This window comes from Leptosomus discolor, chromosome 12 (assembly GCF_034619465.1).
Source record: "Leptosomus discolor isolate bLepDis1 chromosome 12, bLepDis1.hap2, whole genome shotgun sequence".
In the NCBI taxonomy this organism is placed as follows: Eukaryota; Metazoa; Chordata; class Aves; order Leptosomiformes; family Leptosomidae; genus Leptosomus; species Leptosomus discolor.
Window position 1 is genome coordinate 2224377 of NC_141402.1, and position 22915 is coordinate 2247291.

At 53.2% G+C, this 22915-nt stretch overlaps 1 protein-coding gene across 2 annotated transcripts; it reads left to right on the forward strand.

Annotated features, from left to right (window-relative positions):
• Positions 1–1977: 1977 nt before the first annotated feature.
• On the forward strand, positions 1978–20029 carry RAB3IL1 (RAB3A interacting protein like 1). Of its 2 annotated transcripts, XM_086471943.1 has the most exons (11): positions 1978–2008; positions 6378–6612; positions 7127–7222; positions 8768–8845; positions 9421–9636; positions 13024–13152; positions 13255–13367; positions 14252–14275; positions 15824–15923; positions 16905–16971; positions 17404–20029. In XM_086471943.1, the coding sequence occupies exons 1-11, from the start codon at positions 1998–2000 to the stop codon at positions 17484–17486; spliced, it is 1152 nt and encodes a 383-aa protein (XP_086328069.1). In that variant the 5' UTR covers positions 1978–1997; the 3' UTR covers positions 17487–20029. The 2 variants fall into 2 exon arrangements, with proteins under 2 accessions (XP_086328069.1, XP_086328070.1); XM_086471944.1 differs by lacking the exon at positions 14252–14275.
• The last annotated feature ends 2886 nt before the right edge of the window (positions 20030–22915 follow it).

The window sequence follows — 22915 nt, forward strand, 5'->3', positions numbered from 1 at the left end:
TTTGGCGTCGTGTCTGGCAGCGAGGCAGAGGACGGGGCAGCTGAGACGAGGGGGAGAGCTGCCCCTGCGTGCGAAGGCTCGGCGGGGACACCGCTGCCGAGAGGAAAGCCCAGGGCAACGGCAAGGTAGGACGCAATGGGAAAAGCGGGGGAAGGACCCGTCTGGAAGCCATACTTTGAGGGTGGCCTGCGAGGGCAGGAGCAGTTTTTGGTCCAACGGAGGCACTGTCACCAACGCTGCAGTGCTGTCAGTCCAAAGGTGGCTGTGGGACCCGCTGTGGGACCGAGGTGACAGCAGGAGTGTTTTGCCTGTTTTGTTCCCAGTGGGCAGACGCGTCCCCAGGGACAGGGACAACGTGCTGTGCACTGCCTGGAGCGCTTGCTGGGCTGGGAACCTCACAGTGCTGTGAGCTGCTGTTGTCCCTCTGCCTGTAGGTAACGGCCCAGCGAGAGGGTGAACTTCCTAAAACCAACCGTAGCTCCTCTTGATTTCGGGGGTGGGGGGGGCTGTGGAGTGGATCAGTCATTTCCAAACGCCCCAGGAATCACCTGGGCCTGACCCTTTTTGCTCCTCTGTGCTAGCAGAGCACAGCAAGCAAGGGGAAAAAAAAGCTTTCAGCAGGAGTATGCCCTGGGCAAAGGGGCTCCTCCGTGCACAGGTGGTGATGCAGGGGTGGAGGAGAATGGGTGGAGGAGAACGGTGTGTTCCTGCTGCAGAGAGGATGTAAATCAGTGCGGCCACAGGACTGGGAGAGCTGCCCTGCTGGCTGTGCTGGAGACAGCGAGCGGAAGGGTGAGCTAGCTAAAAATTGGAGCCGCAGCATCCAAAGTTCAAAGCTCAGTAACAACGAGACCGACTCATCTCATTCCTGTTACGGGTACGACAGCCCAGTGCTCCCCTTGAACACCAAGTTTAAAAATCCTGGTCCAGTCCCACTGTTGCCCACCACTAACAAGCACAGGCCTTTCTGCCCCCGGCCAGGTTTCCTCCATACTTTCATCCTCCTGTATATTATCACTCCTTTACATCCCAGGCTTCCCCACTGAGCCCACAGGGCTGTTTCAGCACGAGTCTGAGGGCACATTCCATGTGTTTACGGGAAGCAGAAGGATGTTACCAGCTTCTGGTACCAGTCTGGATCCCTGCCTGAGCACACACCTTCTCCCAGGGTCCCTCCAGCTGTGCAGGCTGTAAATCATAGCGACACCCACTCGCACACAACCGCTTCCCCCACAACCAGCATCGCGACGCGAGCGTCTCTCCACAACCTCAGCTTTGCGGGAAGGCTTTTCGCTCCCCCCCAGCAGCGCACAGCTCCGACATCCCGAGCCAGGAGCCCCAAATCAGGACATCAATTCAGCGCTTTGTGTCCCTGATGTCCATCCCCTGGGCCTTTCACAGGGCTGGCAAAACTTTGCCAGCTCTGGCAACGTCCCTGGTTTTATGGCTGAAGACGGGTGCGATCTCCAGCTCGGGCAGCCGCGGCCCTAAAGAAAACACAAAGTACCCTGAGGCGAAATAAAAACCATTTCTTTACACCCGGCGACCCGCTGAGGGGACGGGACACCGGCCCTAGCGCCCCCCCCCCCGCCCACCCCACCCAGCGGCTCCGGGCCGGTCCCAAAGCGGCCTACAGGCCGCGAAGGGGCCTACAGGCCGCGAAGGGACCGAGCTCGGCCCCACACCCCGAGGCCTCCCGCTCCCGGGACACGACGGCTCCCGCCGCCGCCGTCGCCGCCGCCGCCATTCCCCGCACGGCCCCGGGGGGCCCGGCAGCGCGCAGGCGCGCCCCCTGCCGCGCGAGCCGCGCCGGCATCACGTGGTGTCCCCGCCGCCCGCCCCCCCCCCCCCCCCCTCCGCAGCGGGCGGCGGGAGCGCGTCCTTCAGGCGGTGCCGCAGCGCCGGGAGCGGCTCCGGGCATGGGGGGGGCGGCGGCGGCGGCGGTGAGGAGCGTTCCTCCGCCCTGAGGAGCGGCAGTGGCGGCGGCGGGAGCCAGCATGCCGCGGGGGTAGGTCCGGCAGGCCGGCCCTGCGGGCTGAGGGGAGGCTGAGGGCGGCGGGGTAGCGGTTAGCGGTGGGGCCTGGCCTGGCCTGGCCTGGCCTGGCCGGTGGCGGGATGTATGGGCCCGGGTCTTCCACCCCAAGAGCAGGCAGGGGTTGGGGCTGGTGTGAGGAGGAGGGGGCTGCCCCCGAGCCGGGCCGCCTGTGGGTGCGGGGAGAAGGGCGTCTGGGTGGGAGAGGCCGGGCTGAGTTTCCCCTTGGGTTTCCCTTGGGGTTTGCTTGTTCTGTCGTTAACACCTTGCGCCCTTACAGCCAGGAGCCTGAAGGCTCAGGCCGGTCTCAAGGCTCTGCAGGCGTGTGTTGGTGCTTGCAGTGGTAAGGAAGTCAGGTAAGGAGAGGGAATAAGGAGATCCCGCGTCCACCAGCAACCCTCAGACCTGAGGGTGATTGCTGTCTGCTGAGGCGAATGTCAGAAATAGCAATTGCCTGTTAGGCTTTAATAAAACGCCACCATATGCTTTGCCCAAACGAGAGGCACGTCACCGAGGGAGCTGTGGACTGATGCTGCTTCGTGGCAGTGCAGAAGGGCAGCGGTCAGGCTTCTGTCCCGATCAGGATGGCAAAGTCAGGTCCCCTTTGTAAGCCTGAGGGCAAGAGTTTAACCTGGAGAGACCCACAGGCTGTTTGTACGGGAAATAACCCTGTCAGATCAGCACTGCAGGAAACATGTGGGGCCCGCTGGAAAAAGTGCGGATCCTGCACATTTTTTTGCTTTTTCTACAGAATCCAACTTTAGAAGGTTGTGGGGTTTGGGTTGGTTGGTTTTTTTTTGTTTGAGTTTGCATTTCTTATCTCAGCATGGGACCTTCAGGATATGATACATTTTTCTGAGGAAGATAGCCACCAGTCAGACCAGTGATGGCAAGGGAGTGTGAGTGTACGTGGTGGTCCTTTAGTCTCTTGGGGGGGGGGGGGGGGGATTGTATTTCAAAGCCCCAGCTGAACACTGGAGATTGGGGGTTGGCTGGGCAGAAGCCAGCATAGCCAAGGCTTTTCGTGAGGATTCTGTTTGCACGGTGTGGAGAAGGCGCTGTTCTGTCGCAGAGGATGGGATGGTTTTTCAGGGTAGGTTTTTAGGTCCCTTGCCATTATGGAGTATGGGTGGGACTGTTTCATTCCTCCAGTTTTCTTCCATGGTGTGTGGAAATACACTGGAATACCTGTCTCCCAAGACAAACAACTTCCATCTGAGAACTTGAGAGTCATAAAGAAACAACCTTGGTTTTTTCTTCCTGTTATGTATGGGTTAGATTCGCTGTCTTAGTGGTTTAGTGGACTGTTGCAATGTTTCTTTCTCTGCTGCTCCTTTATCTTTTTTTTTTTTTTTTTTTTTTTTACTAGCTGCTTGGTTTTGAATCTGGCTTTTCCTCTATGCTCTGGTTTTTGTTTCCTTCTGATTGCAGAAGCTGGAGGTGCTCAAAGTGGCTGGGGCCCTTCTGGTGTGTTTCCTCTCTTAATGCAGGAGAACCTGGAGAGGTGTGTTCTCTGCAATTTACCCCATCTGATCTCAAAACTCCACAGCAGAGAGGTCTTCCACTATGCCACCTGAGAAATGCTTTAACTGTTGAACAGACCTCTCTGTCTGGCATGCTTCTCCTGCTCTGTGGCAAATCCATTGCAGAGAACTTCCCCTGATCTCTGGGATGAATTGGTCTCATTACATCCCCACCTTCCTGTAATGGATTTAATTCCTTCCTTTGGGTCATTCTCTTGCTCAATTCTTCCACTTCCTTAGTGTTTGGAGCCTTTGGAGACCTCCTCATCCCATTAGCGTTGTCACTGTTTAAGTGAGTGAGGCGTGTTAGCTGATCTTGACCTTTTCAAATCGTTTCACTACTTCTGTGCAGCTCTGCCTTTCCTCTGATGAACCAAACGTGCCAACAGAGCAGCCTAACTGGATGGAGCAGCAGCTGCCCACTCTGAACACCGGGTAGTCCGCGCTTGTGCACTCTCTTGCCCCTCTAACCGTAGATGCCTGCCCAGCCTGGGAGTTCCTGTGGGTCGTGGCTCGCTCAGTCAGGCGTATCCCTCCGTGTTTGCGCATATTGCTTTTTATCAAGCAGTCCCAGCGTGCTGAATAACTCACGATTCATTATCTTTGCTTGGAGGCACTGTCGTCCTTTTTTCCTCTGGCCAAAACTAATTTTATTTTCTTGCCCTTTCCCCAACGCACCCTTTTAGGTTATTTTCCACGCTTCCAAGTTTAGTAGTATCGCCAGAGCCTCCTTTGCTAGACCTTCCTGGTGAATGTTCAGTAAAACTAGGTGAAATCAATGGCACACTGGTTAGTTTCTGTCCTTTCCTACCTTCTTAGCACTGCTGTGTGACCTCCTTCTGGTGCTTTGACTTGTTCTTGCTTAACAGAGGGGTCAGCAAAATCTGTGATACTGACTGCGTGTCCCCCACCCCCCCCCCCGTTCTGTAGTCAAAACACTGTCCCGTTGGCGCGGCACGGCATCAGAGATGATCTCGTGCCCTTCGTCTTCCAAGGTTTCAGAGTTTTCCACGTGCGCTTTTCCCCCTGCTTGCCTGTGGTACCTGAGCTCAACTGGCCGGTAGCTGCAGCTTGCTTCCCTCTTTGAAAGGTGACTGTGGACAACTGTCGCTCGTGGACAGCTTTGGGGGGCAGGACGGGGGCAGTTTGAGTAGAAAAGGTTGGTAGCACCACGCTGTTGCCAGGTGGCGTAGCCTAGAAAGGCCTGTCAGTGGTTGGGCCTCATGGTTTGACTGCCTTTTGTGTTGGGGTGAGAGCAGGGACAACAGGGCTCTTCTGAGCTGCACGTGGCTGAGGAGATAAGCCCCATCTGTCGTGCAGTATGGGGCTGGAGTCAGAGCAAGGGGGAAGAGTGTGGCCTGGCTGGAATACAGGCAGAAAGGCAAATCCAGGAGAGGAAAATACAGAGATTGGGAAAAGGGAAGAACGGAAAGTGAGCCTAACCGAAAGAAGGTGGTCGCTTCTCTGCAGGAGAAGGTGGTGGGCAAGAAGCAGTAGCCAGAAGGAGCATGTGGGAGGAGGGATGGGTGCTGTGCATGGCAGAGGGCAGCACCACAGCTCGGCCGAGGCTTGTGACCCTGAGATAAGTGGCAGCAGGTTAATCTGCGGCGCAGCGCGTGTCTCCTGCTGGGTGGCTGGACGTGATAGAAAGGTGCCACCTGTGCAAGGCTCGGTCGTGCTCCTGCTGACTTCAGATGGCAAGTGACCGCATGAGGACAGCTCCATGCGTGAGGCAGGGGTGATGCACGTGCTCTAGGCCACACTACGATTGCAGTGCCCTGTCGTGCAGGCACTCGAGCCTACATTTTCCTTCCGTAAGGGCCCGGCTGCTGCAAAGCCTGCTGAATTCATCAGCTTCTTCCAGGGTCTGTGTTGGTCTGTTGGCAGTTGACAAAGTCCTGCTGAGCACTGGGGAACAGTGTCCTGGGTGACTCTTCTCGTTTCCTCTTTCTAGTACATCTCTACTTGCCAGCACTGAAACTAAAAAATAGGACTTCGTCTCAGCTCGATGGGAACACGCTGTTTTAGAAAGCTCTGCGGAGGACTTTGGTGGGAAATCAGGGGGTTAAAAATAGATCCTTCCCCTTTGAAGCAGGGGTGGGAGGGAGAGGAAGGCTGGGTTTGCAGTGGAGGGGGTTAGGGTCTGGATATTGCCAGGGAGTGGGAGAACTGTACGTGCTTTTTCTTGCTACTCTCGGTGTCTCTCAGCTTAGGTCTTCTGTGTGTATACTGCAGTCCTAAACAAGCTGCTGCAGTCTGTTTCTCTCTGAAAGCAGGCAAGAGTGGGATCCCTGGAGCAGGTGTCTGTAGTTCTCCTGCTTTATCCTGAGTTAGTAGTAGCTGGGACATGCTGGTTGAGAAGGGTAGGAGTTACTAATAGCATTGCTTTGCCTACCATGTTTGTGTGTCCACAATTATTTGTGAGGGAGTACTCACTGTTGAGAAACCAGCCCTTCTTAAAAGGAGTGCAGGCTGGGCATCTCAAACTAGACTTGGGTGTGATTCTTAAAGATCCCGGGATAGGAGTGGAGATTTTCCCCAGAGCCTTTGTTTTAGACCATCATCTCCTCCTCTGTTGCTGGTCTGGAAGCAACCCATGCCAAAAGGGTGAAGAGCACTTCAGTAGGAGGCAGTGCCTCCAGGCAGGGTAAAGGAACTGGTGGTGCTGCTGCTGGATGCAGAGCAGGTCCTCAAAACCACCCCTGCCCTCTTCATACACCATCACCCTCCCTGCCTCACTTCAGTGCCTGCGAGAGGCTGGAGGTGAATGTCTTGCAATGAATTGCCCCCATATAAAGTTTCACTGTGCTGGTACCCCACAGCCAGGCCAATTTTGAGGAAGACAGCCAGAAGCAACCAGCCGTGGGCCACTGGAAGCCACTAATGCCATCCAAAGGCAGCAGGGAGGAGCCGGAGACTGGATGCCAGGATGCTGGAGGTGTGGATGAAACCCAGTCCACCGAGCAGCTCAATGTGTCACGTCTACGCAGCTCTTCAGTGGAGATCCGTGAAAAAGGGTCTGAATTCCTGAAGGAAGAGCTGCACAAAGCACAAAAGGTAAGGCCCAGAGTTTGTGAGAACACCCGAGGATGGTGGCCCAGATTTGAGCAGTGGGGGTTTTCCTAGAGATGATGCTGAGGGGAGCAGGGCCTGAACGTGGCTGTGCTGCAGTCTGGAGCAGGCAGAAGAGGAGAGAGACTGAGTGAGGTGGCCATAAAGTGCTTTGGAGCAGGACATCAGTTGCTAGGTTGACCCAAAGCCTCTGTGCCAACATCTAAACTAGTCCTGGAAACCTGCTGCAGAAAGCAGCACGGGGCAGGCAGTGCTTCCTGTGGAGCCTCCTTGCTCCTGGCAGATGAGCAATTCCAGCCTGAAAAGCCTGCCACAACTCGTGGAGGGATGCCTTGGTGTGACATGGAGCCTGGTACAGAGTTTAGTGACAGGAGTCTTGGGCTGGGGGTCTGTGCTGTGGTGGGAAGGAAAGGTGGTGATTGACAGGTGGGGGCAGGCAGGCATCAGCACTCCTGGGGCCTGCTGTGAGCTCGTGTGTCCTTCTCCGTTTCCTCAACAGGAGCTGAAGCTGAAGGACAAAGAATGTGAGAGATTGTCAAAAGTCAGAGAACAGCTGGAGCAGGAACTGGAGGAGTTAACAGCTAGCCTGTTTGAGGTACCACCCTCTTCCTTTCCCATCATTTCTTCAGCTAAGCTTACATCCAAATCCTTTAAGACAGGCTTTCCCTGAACTTCCAGCCATCTCCTCCCACAGTTTCCTCCTTTCCCCTGTTGCTCTTTCCCACTTGGAGAAGCAGAGCTGGGCAGCGCTGCAGGCAGAGCCTCGGAGTGGGGGTTTGTACTTGCTCCTGGGGAGCATTTGGATGCGTTTCTTTCTCCTTCCAGCAGTTGTGGGGTGGCATAAAAAGCACAGTAGTTATGGGTCTGTACATCTGGTGGCAAAAAAGACGTGAGGGTGCTTGTAGCTGGAGCAAAGTGTAGCTCTCTGTCCCTTTCCTGTGCCTGCTCTGTAGTCTGGAGAGCAGCTGCTGTGTAATAGAAATGATTCCCTGTCTTGTATCGGCCCTTGCTCGGGGTGGGAACAAGCTGGATGTCCTCATAAACGCTGCTCCAGTGAGCGTTCAGTAGGCCTGATGGCTTTTATTTTTTGTAGCTTGATTCTTGCCAAGCTCTATCCTGGCAAAATCCCATTTACCAGCAGCTCTAATGTCTGGACCTGACTGGGCAGTGAGGAAAGCCAGAGCCCATCTGTACCTTTGAAACCCAGACCGGTGCTGAGTGTGAGGGCCAAGAGAACATCCCCCTCTTGGAGATTTGGCTGCCTGGGCTCAGGGTGAACTTAGAGATAGTGTAGCTCAGGGCTGTCCCCTTCCTTTGGTGGCCTGGATGGGACAGATTGCTTCCAGACAGCGCTGTGGGGAGGCCCCAGCTGGGACTCAAACCACTCCTCTCTTCTTTGTGGGAGATGCTTTTAAGCCAGCTTCGACCCTTTGTCCCCCACCTGAGCTCCAGCTGCTGCGGTGTTGCAGCCATGCCCAGAGCAGCGAGGGCTGGCTGCTCCGCAAGGGAAGTGGGAGCAAAGTGCAGTGACAAGCCAGGCGAGAGCAGTGACGTCACCAGTGAGGAGCCAAGACGGGGAGCAGCAATCTGGATCAGGATCTGTGCCACAGACAGCGATCAGGATCGGGAAACAGCCCGGTGATCAGTCAGCAAGTCCGTAGTGACGATGCAGGCCTGAGGTGAAGCCAGGAAGCCAAGCCAGTGGGATCTGAGTCACAGGGACGTTGGGCTGGAGGCAGACACCGATGTGGTGGAGCACAAGTGGGTGCTGGTGTTAAAGCCTCAGCTTTGAAGCAGTTCCCAAGGGCGAGGAGGGGCAGGCCCTTGCTTCGAGCTTTCTTCACAACAGCCCATATCGGTGCAAGAGATGAGCTTGGGCTCAGCCAGCTGAACTCTTTTAATTTAGCCAACTGTACTCCTAGAAGGGGGATGCACTGCAGGCTCTGGCACCGCGAGCCTTCTCTGGGAAATGCTGGGGGAAGGCTCTTCGCAGCTGACAGGGTAAAACCCTCGGACGTGGCAGCGATGTCTGTCCCCCTGCTTGTTTGCCCAGAGCGTACAGTATGTCAGAGCTTTGGCTGCTTTGGTGGCTTTATGAGCTGAGACTGCAACAGACAGACTAACATTCTCTCTGGTCCAGGAAGCACACAAGATGGTGAGAGAAGCCAACACGAAACAGGCGGCGTCAGAGAAACAGCTGAGGGAAGCACGGGGGAAGGTGAGAACTGCACTCTGTGTGACGTGATCCCTGTGCTAGGTTGGTGCCATCCCTGCCCAGCCCGGAGGAGAGTAAAATGCCTGCAGCTCAGTCTCTCTGAGATGCTGCATTTGCTCTGTTCCCTCTCCAGCAGATGCTGAGTGAGGGGGGGGAAGGTATCTGTGCAATCTGCTGCTGATCCAGCTGCCCTTTGAGAACTGGATGCCAGGGGAACCACCGAGAAGCGATACAGCTGTGGGGATGGTTAGAGCGGGCAGCTGGGGAGTTGGAATTTCCTGACAAGGCCGCATCACAGGGCTGCTCAACTGGTTCCTTCTTGAGGAGAGAGAAGATTCTTCTGGGTTGTTTGGTCTAAAAAGAGCCTGGGGCAAAATGCACTCAGACTGAGGAGCTGAGGGGTGGGTTCCCGAATAGCTGCTGTTTAGCCCTGTTTAAAATTCTGGGTGATGGTGGGCGTTTGGGTGAATGGGGAGAAGGCTTGTCGCTAATTCCCTGTGGCTTTAGTGTTTGGAGGGGGGAGTGCTCGAGCTCAGCAGGTGCTGAAAGTGCTGTTGACTCTTGCCTTGTCTCCTCAGATCGACATGCTGCAGGCCGAGGTGACCGCTCTGAAGACGCTGGTGATCACATCCACCCCTTCCTCTCCGAACCGGGAGCTGCACCCTCAGCTCCAGAGCCCTTCTAAAACTGTCTTCAGGAAGGGCCATGGGCGAAACAAGAGCACCAGCAGCGCAGTGGTCTCAGCTGCCAGCCCGAACGTGACTCCAGAGCCAGTCAGTCATGAGTGCAAAGAGGTGGGTGAGGGGCCGTTCCCTGCATCGGCCTCGGAGCCGCTGCTGTCGCTGCGCTCGGGGAGCTGCCGCGGCTTCCGACTCGGGCTTCCTGGAGGGCTCTGCGGTTTCAGCGTTGGGAAAAGCTGTTTGTGCAGTAATCTGGCCTGTTCCCTAAATTTGTGCTGAGGCAGGCTCTGGAGGGTTTCCATTTGTGGAGATTTCCTCTTCTGGGAAGCATGTTGAAGGCTGCGGCAGGACAACTGCTAGAGGAAGCAGTTGAGGGGTCCCTGGAGGACACGGACAGATCCAGGAGTTGCCAGTGCTGAGAGTGGATATGTTGGGAGTTGCTGAGCTGAAGCCAGTTCTGCTGCATCTTGGCAGTGGAGTCCACTACCCGTTCTGGTGTGATTTGCTGTTGTTTCTTCTCTCTGCCTAGTTTGGATTAGACACCAGGACACCTCCATGAAGTTGTAGTCTCCGTCACGTGTTCTTGGACGTGTCACTGTTCTTCCTCTTCTTTGCAAAGCGTAGATTCAATCAATTATATTTAATTCCTTCCTCACTGGAAGGAACTGGGCAGAGAGGCATACAAAGCATTTGTGAATCTTCCAGACAAACAGTGTTCCATTCCCTTTGGTGATTCTTTGATAGTCCCCCCGCCTGCTGCGACCGTGGGTGTAAGTAAGGCTTCTCCCTGCTAGCAGGACCTTTCCATCTGGGAACTTTCCGCTAGCCAGATGTGTACACAGCTGTCCTGGGGAGCAGAAAGGAGGCAGCTTATGGCAGATGGTCAGGAAGAATGAAAATGGGTGAGAATGTGGTGGGGGAATATGTCTCCCTGTTTTTTGGGAGCTGCAGCCTCTGTCATGAAGAATTGTTGAAGGAACACGGAGGCACCTGGTCACTTGGCTTGTGTGAGAACATATCCAGAAGGGCTGGTTGTGAAATGAAGGCTCTCACCAAACAGGACTGTGCTGGTGACGCTGGCAATGTCTGCTTTTGGCAGCAGAGTCAGTGAATGTGTCTTGTCAGCTTCTGCGCGGTGCTCTTGTTGCTGGCGTTGGGGTGAAATGCTTCAGGCAACGTTGGCTGTAGCCACGGACCTGAGACAGCAGCAGCAAAGAGAGATGAAGATTTTTAGCTCTGTTCACAGGCGGGGAGGTACAAAGAAAGCAAGCCAAAGGGGAAGAGTTGGTTCAGTGACTGTGAAGGCCTGATGCCCTGGTTTCTCTTGCTCAGGCAGGGAGCAGTTTAGATATGCTGGAAGTTGGAGTCAAATGCAGTCAGGTAGGTGCTGCTTTGAGGGCCAGGAAGGAAAAGTTAATTTTTAAGGTCCAGTGACCTCTCCCCGTGCTAACCATTCCTCCAGTCAGAACAGAGGAGCTCCAAACCGAGAGCCCCCTTCGGTGAGCCACTGACTACCCTGAGGAAGTTGCCCTCTGCCTACAGTAAGCACAGATAACTCTTGCCTGCTGGGTAGTTCACTTTGCTGTTCTTGGTTCAGTCTCAGCGAAGCTCGTGTTGATGATCTTTAGAGAAGTGCTGGCTCTTGTGACTTGGTTGTTAAAGATTTGGACCTGTCATTTCTTCGTGTAGGCAACCTCCACATGGTGCGGATGTCCTGGGGTTTAAAATCCCAGGGCTACAGCTTCCACAGGGACTAGTAATTTTACGTATCAAGGGCGGGGTGTTTTATTGTTAACTTGTTCATTTCTGTCTCTCACATGCCTTCACGGCCTATGCAAGAGGTGTTAAGAGGGAACCTGGCGTTCAGAGAGTTGGTGCTTGGTGCTCTACGAAGCAACGTGCCCCATCTTAAATTTGGGCCTAAAAATGACAGAATTCCTGTTCTCTTTTTGCACCTCACGCTGGAGTGATAAGGTGTGCCTTGTGGCCCTGTGGTCTCTCGAGCAGTTCCCTGGAAGGGAGGACTTGAGCCTTTCTTTGTATCTTCTGGTTTGTCTCATGTTTTTTACCTCCCTTTCTCGCTTGTCTCTCTAAACCTTTTCCTTCGCTGTCTGTCTTTTCCTCTGTCCTCAAAGTCTGGGTTACCCGCTCTCCTCTCTCTGCTCCTTTGTATCATCCCTGGGAAGGCTCTCCACATCACCTATGAACCAGGCTGGCAGGCCTTGGGGGCAGATGCTTCCTCATCCTTGCGACAGGTAACCGTTCTGGACAGCATTGGGGACGGGTGGGACCCCTCTACCTCTCGTGCTTCCAGCCTTTCAGTTCTAGCTTCCTTTTATGCTGACTTCCTTGGTTGGTTGGTTGGTTTCTTTTTGCCTTTTTTTTTTTTTTTTCCCTCAATTTGCTTTTCCATCTTGTGGCTCTGAAGCTGTCTCCTGGTCCCAGGTGAGCCGTCTCCATAGCGCAGAGCGAGTGTGCTGGAACCCCGACCTTTGTCAGCTTGGTTCGCTTGCATTCTTTTGTGTTGCTCAGCAGCGTTTCTTTAGTTTTGTTTTTCCTTTCGGCAGCTTTAACAGGAATTGCTGGCCCCTTAAGGAGATGCCCTGTCAGTGAGGTTGGTGATTCTGCTGGTCAGCCGTCTGGGGTTTAAATGTCAGGTCCCAGCGAGTCTCCAGGACTGAAGTATTTTCAGCCAGACAGGGATGGAGAGAGCAACGTTCCTGCTGGCTCAGGGGATGGGAGCGAGCTGGGTCCCTTTCTGCTGAGCAGTGATAATGCTTGTGGGCCCACAACGAGCAGATGTTAGAATGGAGAAAGCTGTTCCTACTCTGACTTCCCTTGGAGAGAGCTCCTTCCCTACACTCAGCTTGCCTCCGCAAGCCTGGGCGCCTGCCCAGTGTTCCCATTACTTCTGCGACTCCCCAGACACCAGTGTTCTGGGCTAGGAGGGGTCTGTAAAGGGCTGGCATACCCTGTGAGCTCATACTTGGGCTCGCTGAATGTAGTCCTGCTGATGGCTGATCACTCATAGCTTTTTCCAACTCATCCTTTTCTGCAGTAATTCTTCCCTCACAAAAGGGTTCTGCCTCCTGTGTCCTGGGTGCCGTTGCCACTGTGCTTTGCCGTTCAGCTGCTCTCGCCATTCCTGCCGTGGGCTGAGTGGGCACTTGGTCTGTTCCGTGGTTGTGTGGTAGCTTTCCTGCAGCAGAGGTGCTGCCCTGCCCTGGAGGAAGATGGGATAGAGAGGTGCCTGCAGGTTTCTGGCCGAATAAGCCCAGGGTGGCTGTGTCAGTCTGGCACAGAACTGCTGAGAGCTGGGAGATGAAAGATCCTTGGAGCAAGCCAGCTTCCCTCAGACACTTCTGTGATGTCTCAGCCTTTCTAGATGCCAAAGCAGATGTTTCATAGTTCTTACCTGTGTAGTAACAGATACCTTCTGATACGGTATCTCACCCTCAACCCACCTTCCCTCTTCCTGCTCCTCTTGGACACTTGTTGCAGGTCGACTCCATTTTATTTGCTGAGTTCCAGGCCTGGAAGGAATCTCCAACTTTGGATAAATCCTGCTCTTTCCTGGACAGAATTTATCGAGAAGATGTAGGACCTTGTCTGGACTTCACTAAGCAGGAGGTGAGTGCTGGGAAAGGAGGACAAAAACCTCCCAGGCTGGCAGCACCTTTGTGGAGGTGGCCTTTGCCCGTTCCTACCCGCCCTCGTTTCTCTTTGCCACAGCTGTCGGAGCTGGTGCGAGTGGCTGTGGAGCAGAACACACTCACCATTGAGCCAGTTGCTTCCCAGACATTGCCTGTGGTGAAGGTGTCAGCAGAAGAGCGTGGTGGACCAAAGTAAGGAACTGTGCTTGTGCTCTCTTGTCCTCTCCTTGCTCCTGGCCTTTTTGTAGCATCTCGTGGAGTTTGGCCAGGCCTTGCTCAGTCAGTGGAGTTGAACAGTTCAAAGGGCTCAGCTGGGTCTTCTCCTAGCCTCTGACCAGTGGTAGTTCAGCTCAGCTCTAGGTGAGAAGGGGAATTAGCTCAGCTCAGCTGATGTCCTCTGGCTGCCTGTTCTGGGGGATAACCTGATTGTGCCCTTGGCTTGGGGGAGAGGGCTTGGGTTTTTTTCCTCTTAAGGTAGCAACTTGCTTCGTGTTCTCTGAAGGTGTGTTTGTGCATAACCCAGGGTGGAAGTCAGAGCTGCATTATCTTATGTTCTTGCATCTTGTGAAGTTTGAGTTGGCCTTGCTGGTGCACCGGGTAGGTTTGAGCCTAGGTCAGGAGAGAGCTCCTCTTGCCACATACCATCTTCCCCACCTGGTGCTGTCACCTTGCCATCAGAACTGGGGCTGTGGCTGCTCCAGAGCTTGTGTGACTGTATCTGATGTGATGGACAACTTGAGGTGGCCTCAAAGAAGAGGAACGCTAGCAGGAGTGATATGGTATTCCAGACAAAGATGGGAGATTTCATTCAGCTATTGAATTGAAGTTCAGTCAGGGCTCTCTCTCTTCGTTCTTCCCTCCCTTACCTTCAAGCAGAGCACCTTCTAAGTAAAGGTGTTCCTGTAACAGTAAATGCTGCTCACGTGAAGGTTTCCTACCCCTCTCTTCTGCGTTTTCTGTCATCTCTAGGCAAATTGTTCCATGCGTATGTGTCAGGCCTGTTCCAAGAACAGCCCATCCTGTGTTTATCCTTATCGGTTTCCTTTTGATTTTTCTTTTTGTTTGTGTCTTCACAGTGGGTTCCGGTCACAAATTGTAACGTAAGTGAAGTATTTATTTTTCAGTCAGTGATCAAAGACCTCTAATCCATTAACAAGTTACTAACTTAGTGCAGTTTAGCAGTGTTGAGGCTAGAGCTGAGCTAAGCTAACTTTTTAACCTTGTTTAATCTCCACCCAGACAGGATGGTAAGGCAGCTTGCTATTGGCAATAAAGGACCTGAAAGGAATTTGTTCCCCAAGTGCAAACTGCTGATCTTTGTGGCCCTTTGGACATGGTGTGGACCAGAAAGGAGAAAGCTGGGGTTCCTGCCCAAGCTGGGACCTACCAGATCTACTTGCCTGTACCCTACGTACAGACCTCAGTGCAACCGTTTGAGGAGTCTAGAGAGGCAGGGACTGAGTTGGCCACTATGTGACGCTGCCTGTACGGCATCAGCTGGCCAGGAGGTGCTGGGGACAACTGGCTTTCACCATGGCATGTCCACCAAAATGCCCTGGGCTCTGTAGAGTGCTGAAGGGCAGGGGTCCAAATGCTGCAGCTTAGGTTACTTCTAGCTACGGTTGTGATAGCCGGGGTTACACCACGTGGCACCAACCCAGCCAGGAGTGACCAGCAGGATTCTTTCTTTCTTCTTTTTTTTTTTTTTCCCCCCTCAGTGTGCTGCAAGGGTCAAATTTGGGGCCTCTTAAAGGTATCTTGTTTACAAAAGTATTATCAGTCATCCTGCACCTTCTGAGGATTTAATTTCCTTAAGTTGTGTTAATATTTGGTCAATGTTTACTTCTCGTTGCTACTTACGGCCCATGCTTCCAGTCTTGGCCAATATTTGCCTTGATAGCAGTAGAAGGCAGGCACAGAGACCTGCTCAGAAGCTCTCTGAAACATCTGCTGCTTTCTTTTGTGATCTTCCATGGCTCACAGAGCGATTTTTTTTTGCATTTGGGGAATGATGCCCCTCTTCCCACCATGCAGGCACTAAGCCACCGGGGAAGTGTTGATGAAGGGCAACTGGCTGGTGCTGGGAACCATATTCCTCTTCCAAATAACAGAAGGAAATGGCAAGAAAATAGAGGCATCCTGCACCAAAAGATAACGTCTTTTGGTGATTTCCCTGGGAGCTGAGCATGTTTGCATTCCATCAGGAAAGCTGATACACCTGAGCAGAGCTCCTTCAGTAAAAGCCTTGCCTGGAACATGGAGGAGATGTGCAGAGACCAGAAGACATTGGTTACACTCTGCTCCAGCCTCACCTCTTTAATATTTTCTGTGTTTGGTTTTATGTTTTTTTTTCTTGGGCTGTCTGCCAGGGAAAAGGTACAGCCTTGGTTTGCTTGGGCGTGGACTAATTCATGGTTCCAGATACTTAGCTTAAGGTCTCCTAAACTTGCCATTTATGGAATCTTTCTAGGAGGAAAAGGCTCGTATCAGCCATGGGTTTTTCTCTTCTTCATGCTGACTGACACAGGTCTGGCTTCTGAGCTCCCACTTCCACCTCTGGGGGACAGTCTTGAGGCTGTTGAATTGCTGTGCTCTGCTGCACCGCTACATTGCTGAAGTGGTTTTGGTTTTTTTTTCTTTGCCTGTAGGAAATGTGCTCTGAGTGGCCTCCCCAGGACCTGCAAGCACCGCATCATGCTAGGGGATTCTGGGAATTACTACTACATTTCACCATCCTGCAGGGCCAGGGTGAGTCTTCCACCTTCTCAGTGTGCCTTGACCTTCCAAAATTGTTCCAGGCCTTGAGATGAGGGAGCTCTTGGGTCAGCCCTCAAACTGAGAGAGACCTGTGGGGCTTGAGTTTTGTTCCTGAAGTCGAGGTGGCTCTTGGTGGGTGACTAGGGAGCAGGCCTCCAGCCCTGCCTCGTGCTCTGGTGCTCTGCCTTATGTTTCCTCAGAGACTTGTCTTCAGTGTGTTTGCTTTCCATGGTTTGCTTCAGTACAGGGCTTTGATTGTTTTGCTTTATTATTATTTTTTAATTCTCCTTTGTAAACACAGTAATTTTCTGCTCTTTAAACGCTGGCACTTGTTCCTGTCCCAGTACAGATCAGTGACTCAAACGGTTATGAGAACAAGCTGCCCTTTCTTTGGCGGGAAGGGAGAAGGTGAATGATTTGTTAATGTTGCCATATAAGTTTATTCTTTCCCAAGCTGCGTAGCAGAAGAGCTGATCCTGCAGCATGTGACTGTTTCTGAGACAAAAAGTTGGGTTTGTGCATGGACTGAAGTTGACTAATTTTCATCACTTGCACCAAAGTACTCTAATGTGCCAGGAATGCCCTTCCCCCCCTGCCCACACGCTTTCTGCACAAACCTTGAGCTCCAAACATTTTCATTCCGTTGGAGAACAGTGCTCTTTGAAGGAAGATCATGGACTTTGCTGCCACGTTACGTAGTGATTACTTGTGTCTCGAATCTGCAGTAGATTGGAGTTGTTTTACAGTGTCTCTCACGGACATGTAATACCTTGGGATGGGATTGTGGATGCCCAGAATTTTTATTTATTTCTTTTTTTACACCAGTTTTCTTCCTATCTCTTTCTGTCTGGTGGCATGTGGTACTATTTCTCCGATGCTGAACACTGAGAGCTGGGTGCTGTGCAGGCCTCTTGACAGGCAAAGCTGTTCTGTAGCTGACACTATTTTTTTTTTTTCTCCTCTCTCCCTCAGATCACAGCGGTGTGCAACTTCTTCACATACATTCGCTATATCCAGCAGGGCTTGGTGAGGCAGGATGGTAAGAGGGGGATAGCAGCTGGCTGTGGTGGGGCTGCCTTCTGGGGTGGAATTAAGAGGTCCTGTTCGGTGTGACAGGAACAGGGGCAGCTTGGGGTACCCTGAACTCCCTGTGTCTTTGAGGAACAGTTAAACGGGCCAAGAGAGGCGGGAGGACTAGATGCACCCATTCCTTGCTCCTCAGCTTGTTGGGAGCTTTGCCCCGGGGTGGAGCTGGTAAGGGGTAAACCTGATGGGCCTCTCCTGCTGGACCCTCCAGCATGTCTGCTTCCCTCACTTTGGGGGTGAGCCTGGCTGGGCTGCACTGAGAGCGCAGCAGAACATGACGTGGTGTCCAGCTATGCTTCACTTACTGATTTTTCATTGTTTTTGGTGTTGTGTGTTTTTTTTTTTTTTCCCTCCTCCTCTTCCCTACCCCCTTTTTGCTGTGCAGTGGAGCTGATGTACTGGGAGGTCATGCGGCTCCGGAGGGAGATGTCTCTGGCCAAACTTGGGTTTTATCCCAGTGAGATGTAAGCAGAGACCTGAGCACGGAAGGAAACTGCTCCTGAGTGAACAGCTTGTCCAACAGACGAACGCAGTGCCTCTCCTGCAGTGGGCCTTACTCCCTCCTCGCCCTCCCGCTGCCTGGAGCTGATCAAGGAGCGAGAAGCACAAGTTCTACGTTCAGCTGTCTCACGTCTCCAACTGTGACCGGGAGGCAGCTGCCAAGCGACCCCTCAGAGCTGGGCTGGCCCTGGCTGCTCGGGGGTGGCCGTCTAGAGACTGTCCTCTATAGGGAGGGAATCTCCTATATGCAGTGTATATCCATTTTTTTTTAAAAAAACTTTTGTTTTTATATGCAGTCTGCTTTGGCATAGTCTGAGGCCAGCCCTGTGCAAGGCAGGAGTCCTGGACCTTCTTTGTAAGCAAGTCTCTCAGGACAGATGCTGGCTGTCTGTCCATCTCTTCCACGCGTTTTTTTGGGGTGGAGGGTGCTGTGCCCAGCCCTACACCTGGGTCCTGCTGACCACTTACTCCCCTAATGGCCCTGCAGATGCCAGCAGCACGCAATAATCTTACGGAGAGCCGTGAACAGCCTCCTTCCAAGTACTTCCTTGTTCCTTTTAAAGGAGCCTGCAAGAGGAGCTTCCTGCCAACTGAGTCACAAAGAGGGGTTTGTTTCTGGTTTTAGCTTGCAATTTGGCACGGGGTAATCCAGGCTGAGGGAACAGCCGGAGCAGAGGCTGGAGCTGAGCACCTGGGGCCTTCGGCAGAAGAAAGCGAGCCGGGAAGTCGCATAACTCGCAGCTGGCCCCAGCTTGGCTGCAGTCGGCGCGGGATGGTTTCTCCTGGTGTAGAGAAGCTGCTGGAGTTGTCACAGGCAGATGTGGACCTTGACGGGTGGTGCCCCGTGATAATCCTTGGTGCAGAAGTCCCCCGTGGTGCTCTTGGATACAAACCTCAGCCCCCAGATGGACGCCTTTGAGCTGTTCCTGCTCTCGGGTAGCTTTGGGCAGTACTGGCCCTGTTGCTTGGATAGAAACTGTGGTCCCAGACGGGTTCTTGGTCTCCAGAAGGAGCACACCCAGGCTGGACACACAGATTTCTTCCCCAGGTATTACATCAGACCTAGAGATGCATGTCCCCTGGGAAACCCAGCTTCTCCTGGCCTGCCGTCCCCAGTGAGGAAACCTGAGACATCTTTGTGTGCACGTGCGAGGGATGGGGCTGTGGTTCCTGTATGCCTTAAAATGTGCAGGGAAGGATGTCGCTAGCTATAGCTTGAGCTCAGGCCCAGGCTCGTCCGTACAGAAATGTGTTAAAGCCATGACAGTGTTTTGTAGCCAATTTAGCCTTTTTTTCAGTGACTGGAATCGGCTCAGCCACCACCACCCGCGGAGGTTTCATCTGTGTTTCTGTACTCTTGACTGGCATGTCACCCTGTCCTCCTGCCATCATCCCAACTCCCGTCTTAGCAACTTGGTGCCCAGAACCAGATCACCATCCTCAGCTCCGTTAAGTTTCATCCTCTCCTGTGAGATGCTACAGTAGGAACTCTGTATCTTCAGTGGAAGAAAATGACCTGAGCTGCTCTGGTATTTATCCAGGAGAAGGAGGAATAGGTGGGGAAGACAAACGGGGTTTGTTTGGAACCTAATACAAGGACAGTTTCACAGCAGATCTGAACCTTCTGTGGCAGCCCCCCATGAGCACAAGCTTTCCTGTCACTGAGCACACTTGGAGAATGATGCTGAGTTGCTCCTCAGGGGCCTCCTTTCCCTGTAGGTGTACTGGCATAGGTATTGTTTGCCAGGGGTTAGTAGCGATGTGAAACATGAGTCGTTATCCCAGAGCTGGGAGAACACATTCCTGACGATGCAAACTAGCTTTGAATCCACCTCTTTCACCTCAGAAAGGGCTGACCTGCAAGTCCACGTTGTTCACACCCCGGTTCTGGCTGAGTGCCCCAACTCGTGCCGCTCACCTTAGCTAGATGAGTGCATGCATCTGCTGCTCCTCACCAAAGAAATGTGTTTCAAATGTGGAGTAAATGCCTGGAAAATATGTCTTTGAGTAAAAGCTGGGCTGGGTCTTGAGCTAGTGATAAACCTGCATGTCTTTTGGTGGTGTCTGTAGACTCGTGGCAATTTGACATCAGCTTTTCAAGAGGAGAAAATAGAAATAATCTCTCCCCAGCTGCAGATTTCAGCTCAGATAAATGCTATCCCTGGCAGTTTCTCCTTGTATCTGTTCCCCCTGACCTTTTGATCTCTACATGTCATCCTGTGCCGTTAGCTGCTACATTGCACAACAGACGTGGCTGCGTTGCAGCACTGGGAATGAGATGATCTCTCTATGTAGGAGATGTTTTGGTTTGTGGGATCGTTTTTGTTTGGTTTTTTTTTTCCCCAGTGTCACTTTGTAAAGCACTTTGAGATGAAAGGAATTGGAGAAATGAATTGTCTAAGGTTGTCTTACCTTTAAAACAAAGAGCAATTGTAAATGAAGTCACTCCGTTAACAGCGGGATGGTTGCACCCTGCTCTTTAATAAAGGAAAATAAACATTTGCTATTAACCTTTGTAAAGGTCTGATTGCAGTTCTAGGGTTGGGTTGGTTGGGGTGTGTGTGCTCGGTAGACAAGAGAAAAAGCAAGTTTGGCTGGCGTGGTGCTCTGTGCTTCTCTTGCCACTGCGTGTGCCCTGAGGGACTGGGGTTTGGATGAGTTGCTTCATCGATCTGCCCCTCCTGTAGCTGGCTACTCCCTGATTTCACCAGGGAATTAAGTGACAGTGTTTTTGGTAGCAAACGGAGGTTTATCACAGGTATTTCTTGTGACAAGGCAGGCCTGTGTGGTTCTGAGCGAGGCTGAGGGGTTTTTCCTGCTCATCTGGTTCAGTTTACTGGCTTGAAGCATTGCAAGGGCTATGCCTGCTGTCCCCAAGGCTGGTTAATTCGAGGATCTTCTTCCTTCCTCTCTTTGCAGGACTGAGCCATCTCCTGCTTTTCCTATCGGGAACTGTGGTGGGACCCTTTCAGAAGCTGCCATTACCAATGGGCCCTTCAGGGCGTAGAGTGAACGTTTCTCTTCTCCAGAGACTTTTGGATCACTGACTCTCCCTTGGCAGGTCTTCCCTTGGCTGCATGGGGGCCTGGGGCTTCGGATGCAGAGGCAGGAGCTGGCAAGCGCGGGTTGTAGCACTGGGGACTGAACTGGCTTCTGCTGTTCAGGTAATTCCGCCTGCTTTTAGCTGCAACTTGGTCTGAAAAAGGCTGCCTTTCCTTATCCAAAGGTGGGTCCAGCTCCTGCAGGCCCTTTCTTGTCCTTCATAGTAGGAGAAGGGGACTGTGGCTGGGTTCCCCCGGCCCCAGCCCCTGTGCAGCTCTCCGTGCCACAGCAGAGACGAGCACAAGTGAGATGTCAGCTGATCATGGGCGCAGCGTGTGCCTGCCCTGCAGCAGCCACGGCTCTCAAGAGCTTCAGGTCTTCAGGCTGGGAAGGTGGGTTGCTCTGGGCTCACTAAAATCGTTTGCTCTCCTCCTCTGTTTAGCCGCGGACGTTAACGTGGAAGATCTCTTGTACCGTTGGTGATGGCAGGGGAGGGAAAAGGCAAAACATCAAAGGCCTTTGGAAATGAGACAGAGGCACAGCCAGAGCAGAAACCAGCGTTAGACCTCATGGCAATAGCAGTTCTGGGACCTGGGGCTTCTCTTACAGTAGAGGTAAACTTGGGTGAGGATGAGTAAGAGAAAGACTGGCCCCAGGGAACCTCATGTCTCTGGGTGAGGCAGGGCGAGCGTGCAGCGCTGAGGTGCTCCCCAGCGTGGGGCAACGAACCACTGAACCCCCCCGCCGTGGGCCTCCTCTGGGTTCGTGCTGGTGCGAGGGTGGTCAGGCCTGCACCGTTTTTTCCTGTTCTTGTGCAACTCTGAGACCCAGTCGCTGGCGCTTGCTGTGACGGCGAGACGGAAACATCACCGTGACCTTCCCCATGCTGTGTTTCAAGTCAGGAACTGGGGTCGTGTGTCCTCCTGGCTCAGAGTGCCCTGGGACACTCAGCCAGGCCCCTAAACCTCCCCATCATCCTTTTCCCTTTCCATTCCTCTGTAAACATGGGCATTGCCGCCTTCTGATGGGATGAGTGGCGCCTCGCTGCTGCTCTCAAGTTTCCCTGGCCTGTCCAGGTTGGTGAGGGTGCATGAGATTCACCCTGGCTGGATCCACACTCGTTGGCGTTTGACGTTGTGGGAGGGAGAGGAGAAGGGAGCTGGAGGCAGTTTGGTTTCAACAGGTGCCCAGAGGAAGGGGCTGCCACCTCTGGGATGTGGAGAACCCCAACGGATAGCAGCAGTGCTTACCCAAAGGTCCCGTGCCTTTTTCTAAAGCGATGTCACCAGTTTTTCACGTGGTGTTACCATTTTCTAAGACATCTGGGCACGAAGAAGGAAACCAACTGGTGATCACAAAGCAGGAACAGAGCTGGTGGTGTCTGCCCATCCTGCTTGTGCCCTCGCTGCCAGTGCTGGGGTAGAGGAGCGGAGGGGGAGCTGGCCAGGAGAGCCAGAACAACTTCCCCTGGATGGATGGAGGCTTCAAGGAGGAGACTGCAGGCAGCCACCAGGGCCAACAGCAGATGGGAGAAGTCATTAGAAGGGTTGTCCTCCTGCCAACTCAAACCTGTGTCTGCATGGCCCTTCCCTCACGGGTCCGGAGCGGGCTGCTGTCTGTGCTCAGGTGACGGTAAAGTTGCTCTGTGCTTTTGGTTCCTGAGCTGTCCGGCGTCAAGCAGCCACGTTTCGCATTGAGAGCTGTCTTCAGAAAGAGATGTAATTAATTTTTTTAGTTTTTTAGTCCTACTCTATGCAACATAGTCAGGCAGCCACAAGAGGGCACAGGCAGCCCAGGCAGGGACTGTCCTCCTCCGCTGGCCACCCTGCGCGAACAGACCCTCTCCAGGGCCCTACCTCACTTTGCTCCTGCTGACCTGTCTTCTGCAGCCTCTTCTCAGGCGTGTTTCTGCAGCCTTCCTCCGCTGCTGGCGATGGGAATCGGTGTTGGATGGGTGCCCTTCTCCTTAGGCAACTGTAGAGTAAGTCTGTGATGTGGAAAAGGAAAGAAGGATTTGGACTTTTTCAAGGGATTCTTCGTTAAGCCTGAGGAACGTTGCAAAGCCCTGAGGACAGCCAGGTGAGAGACTCTGAATGTTTTGCTATATCTGGGTCTTAAGGAGTAACGTCCTCACTAGAGTCAGTAGGCATCGCTGCTCAGAAACTTCCCTGTGGCTGGGAGCTGAACCATGAGGTTGGCTACTAAGCTTCTATGGTCTGAGAAGACATCAGCCCTGTCCCTTATCTCCATCTGCCCGCTCCTTCCACCAACACTTTCCAGCTGTTCCCTTCTCAGAAATAAACCATGGTCCAGTTGCCAGCCCCTCTCTTATGTCCTTTGAACAGAGTCTCTGC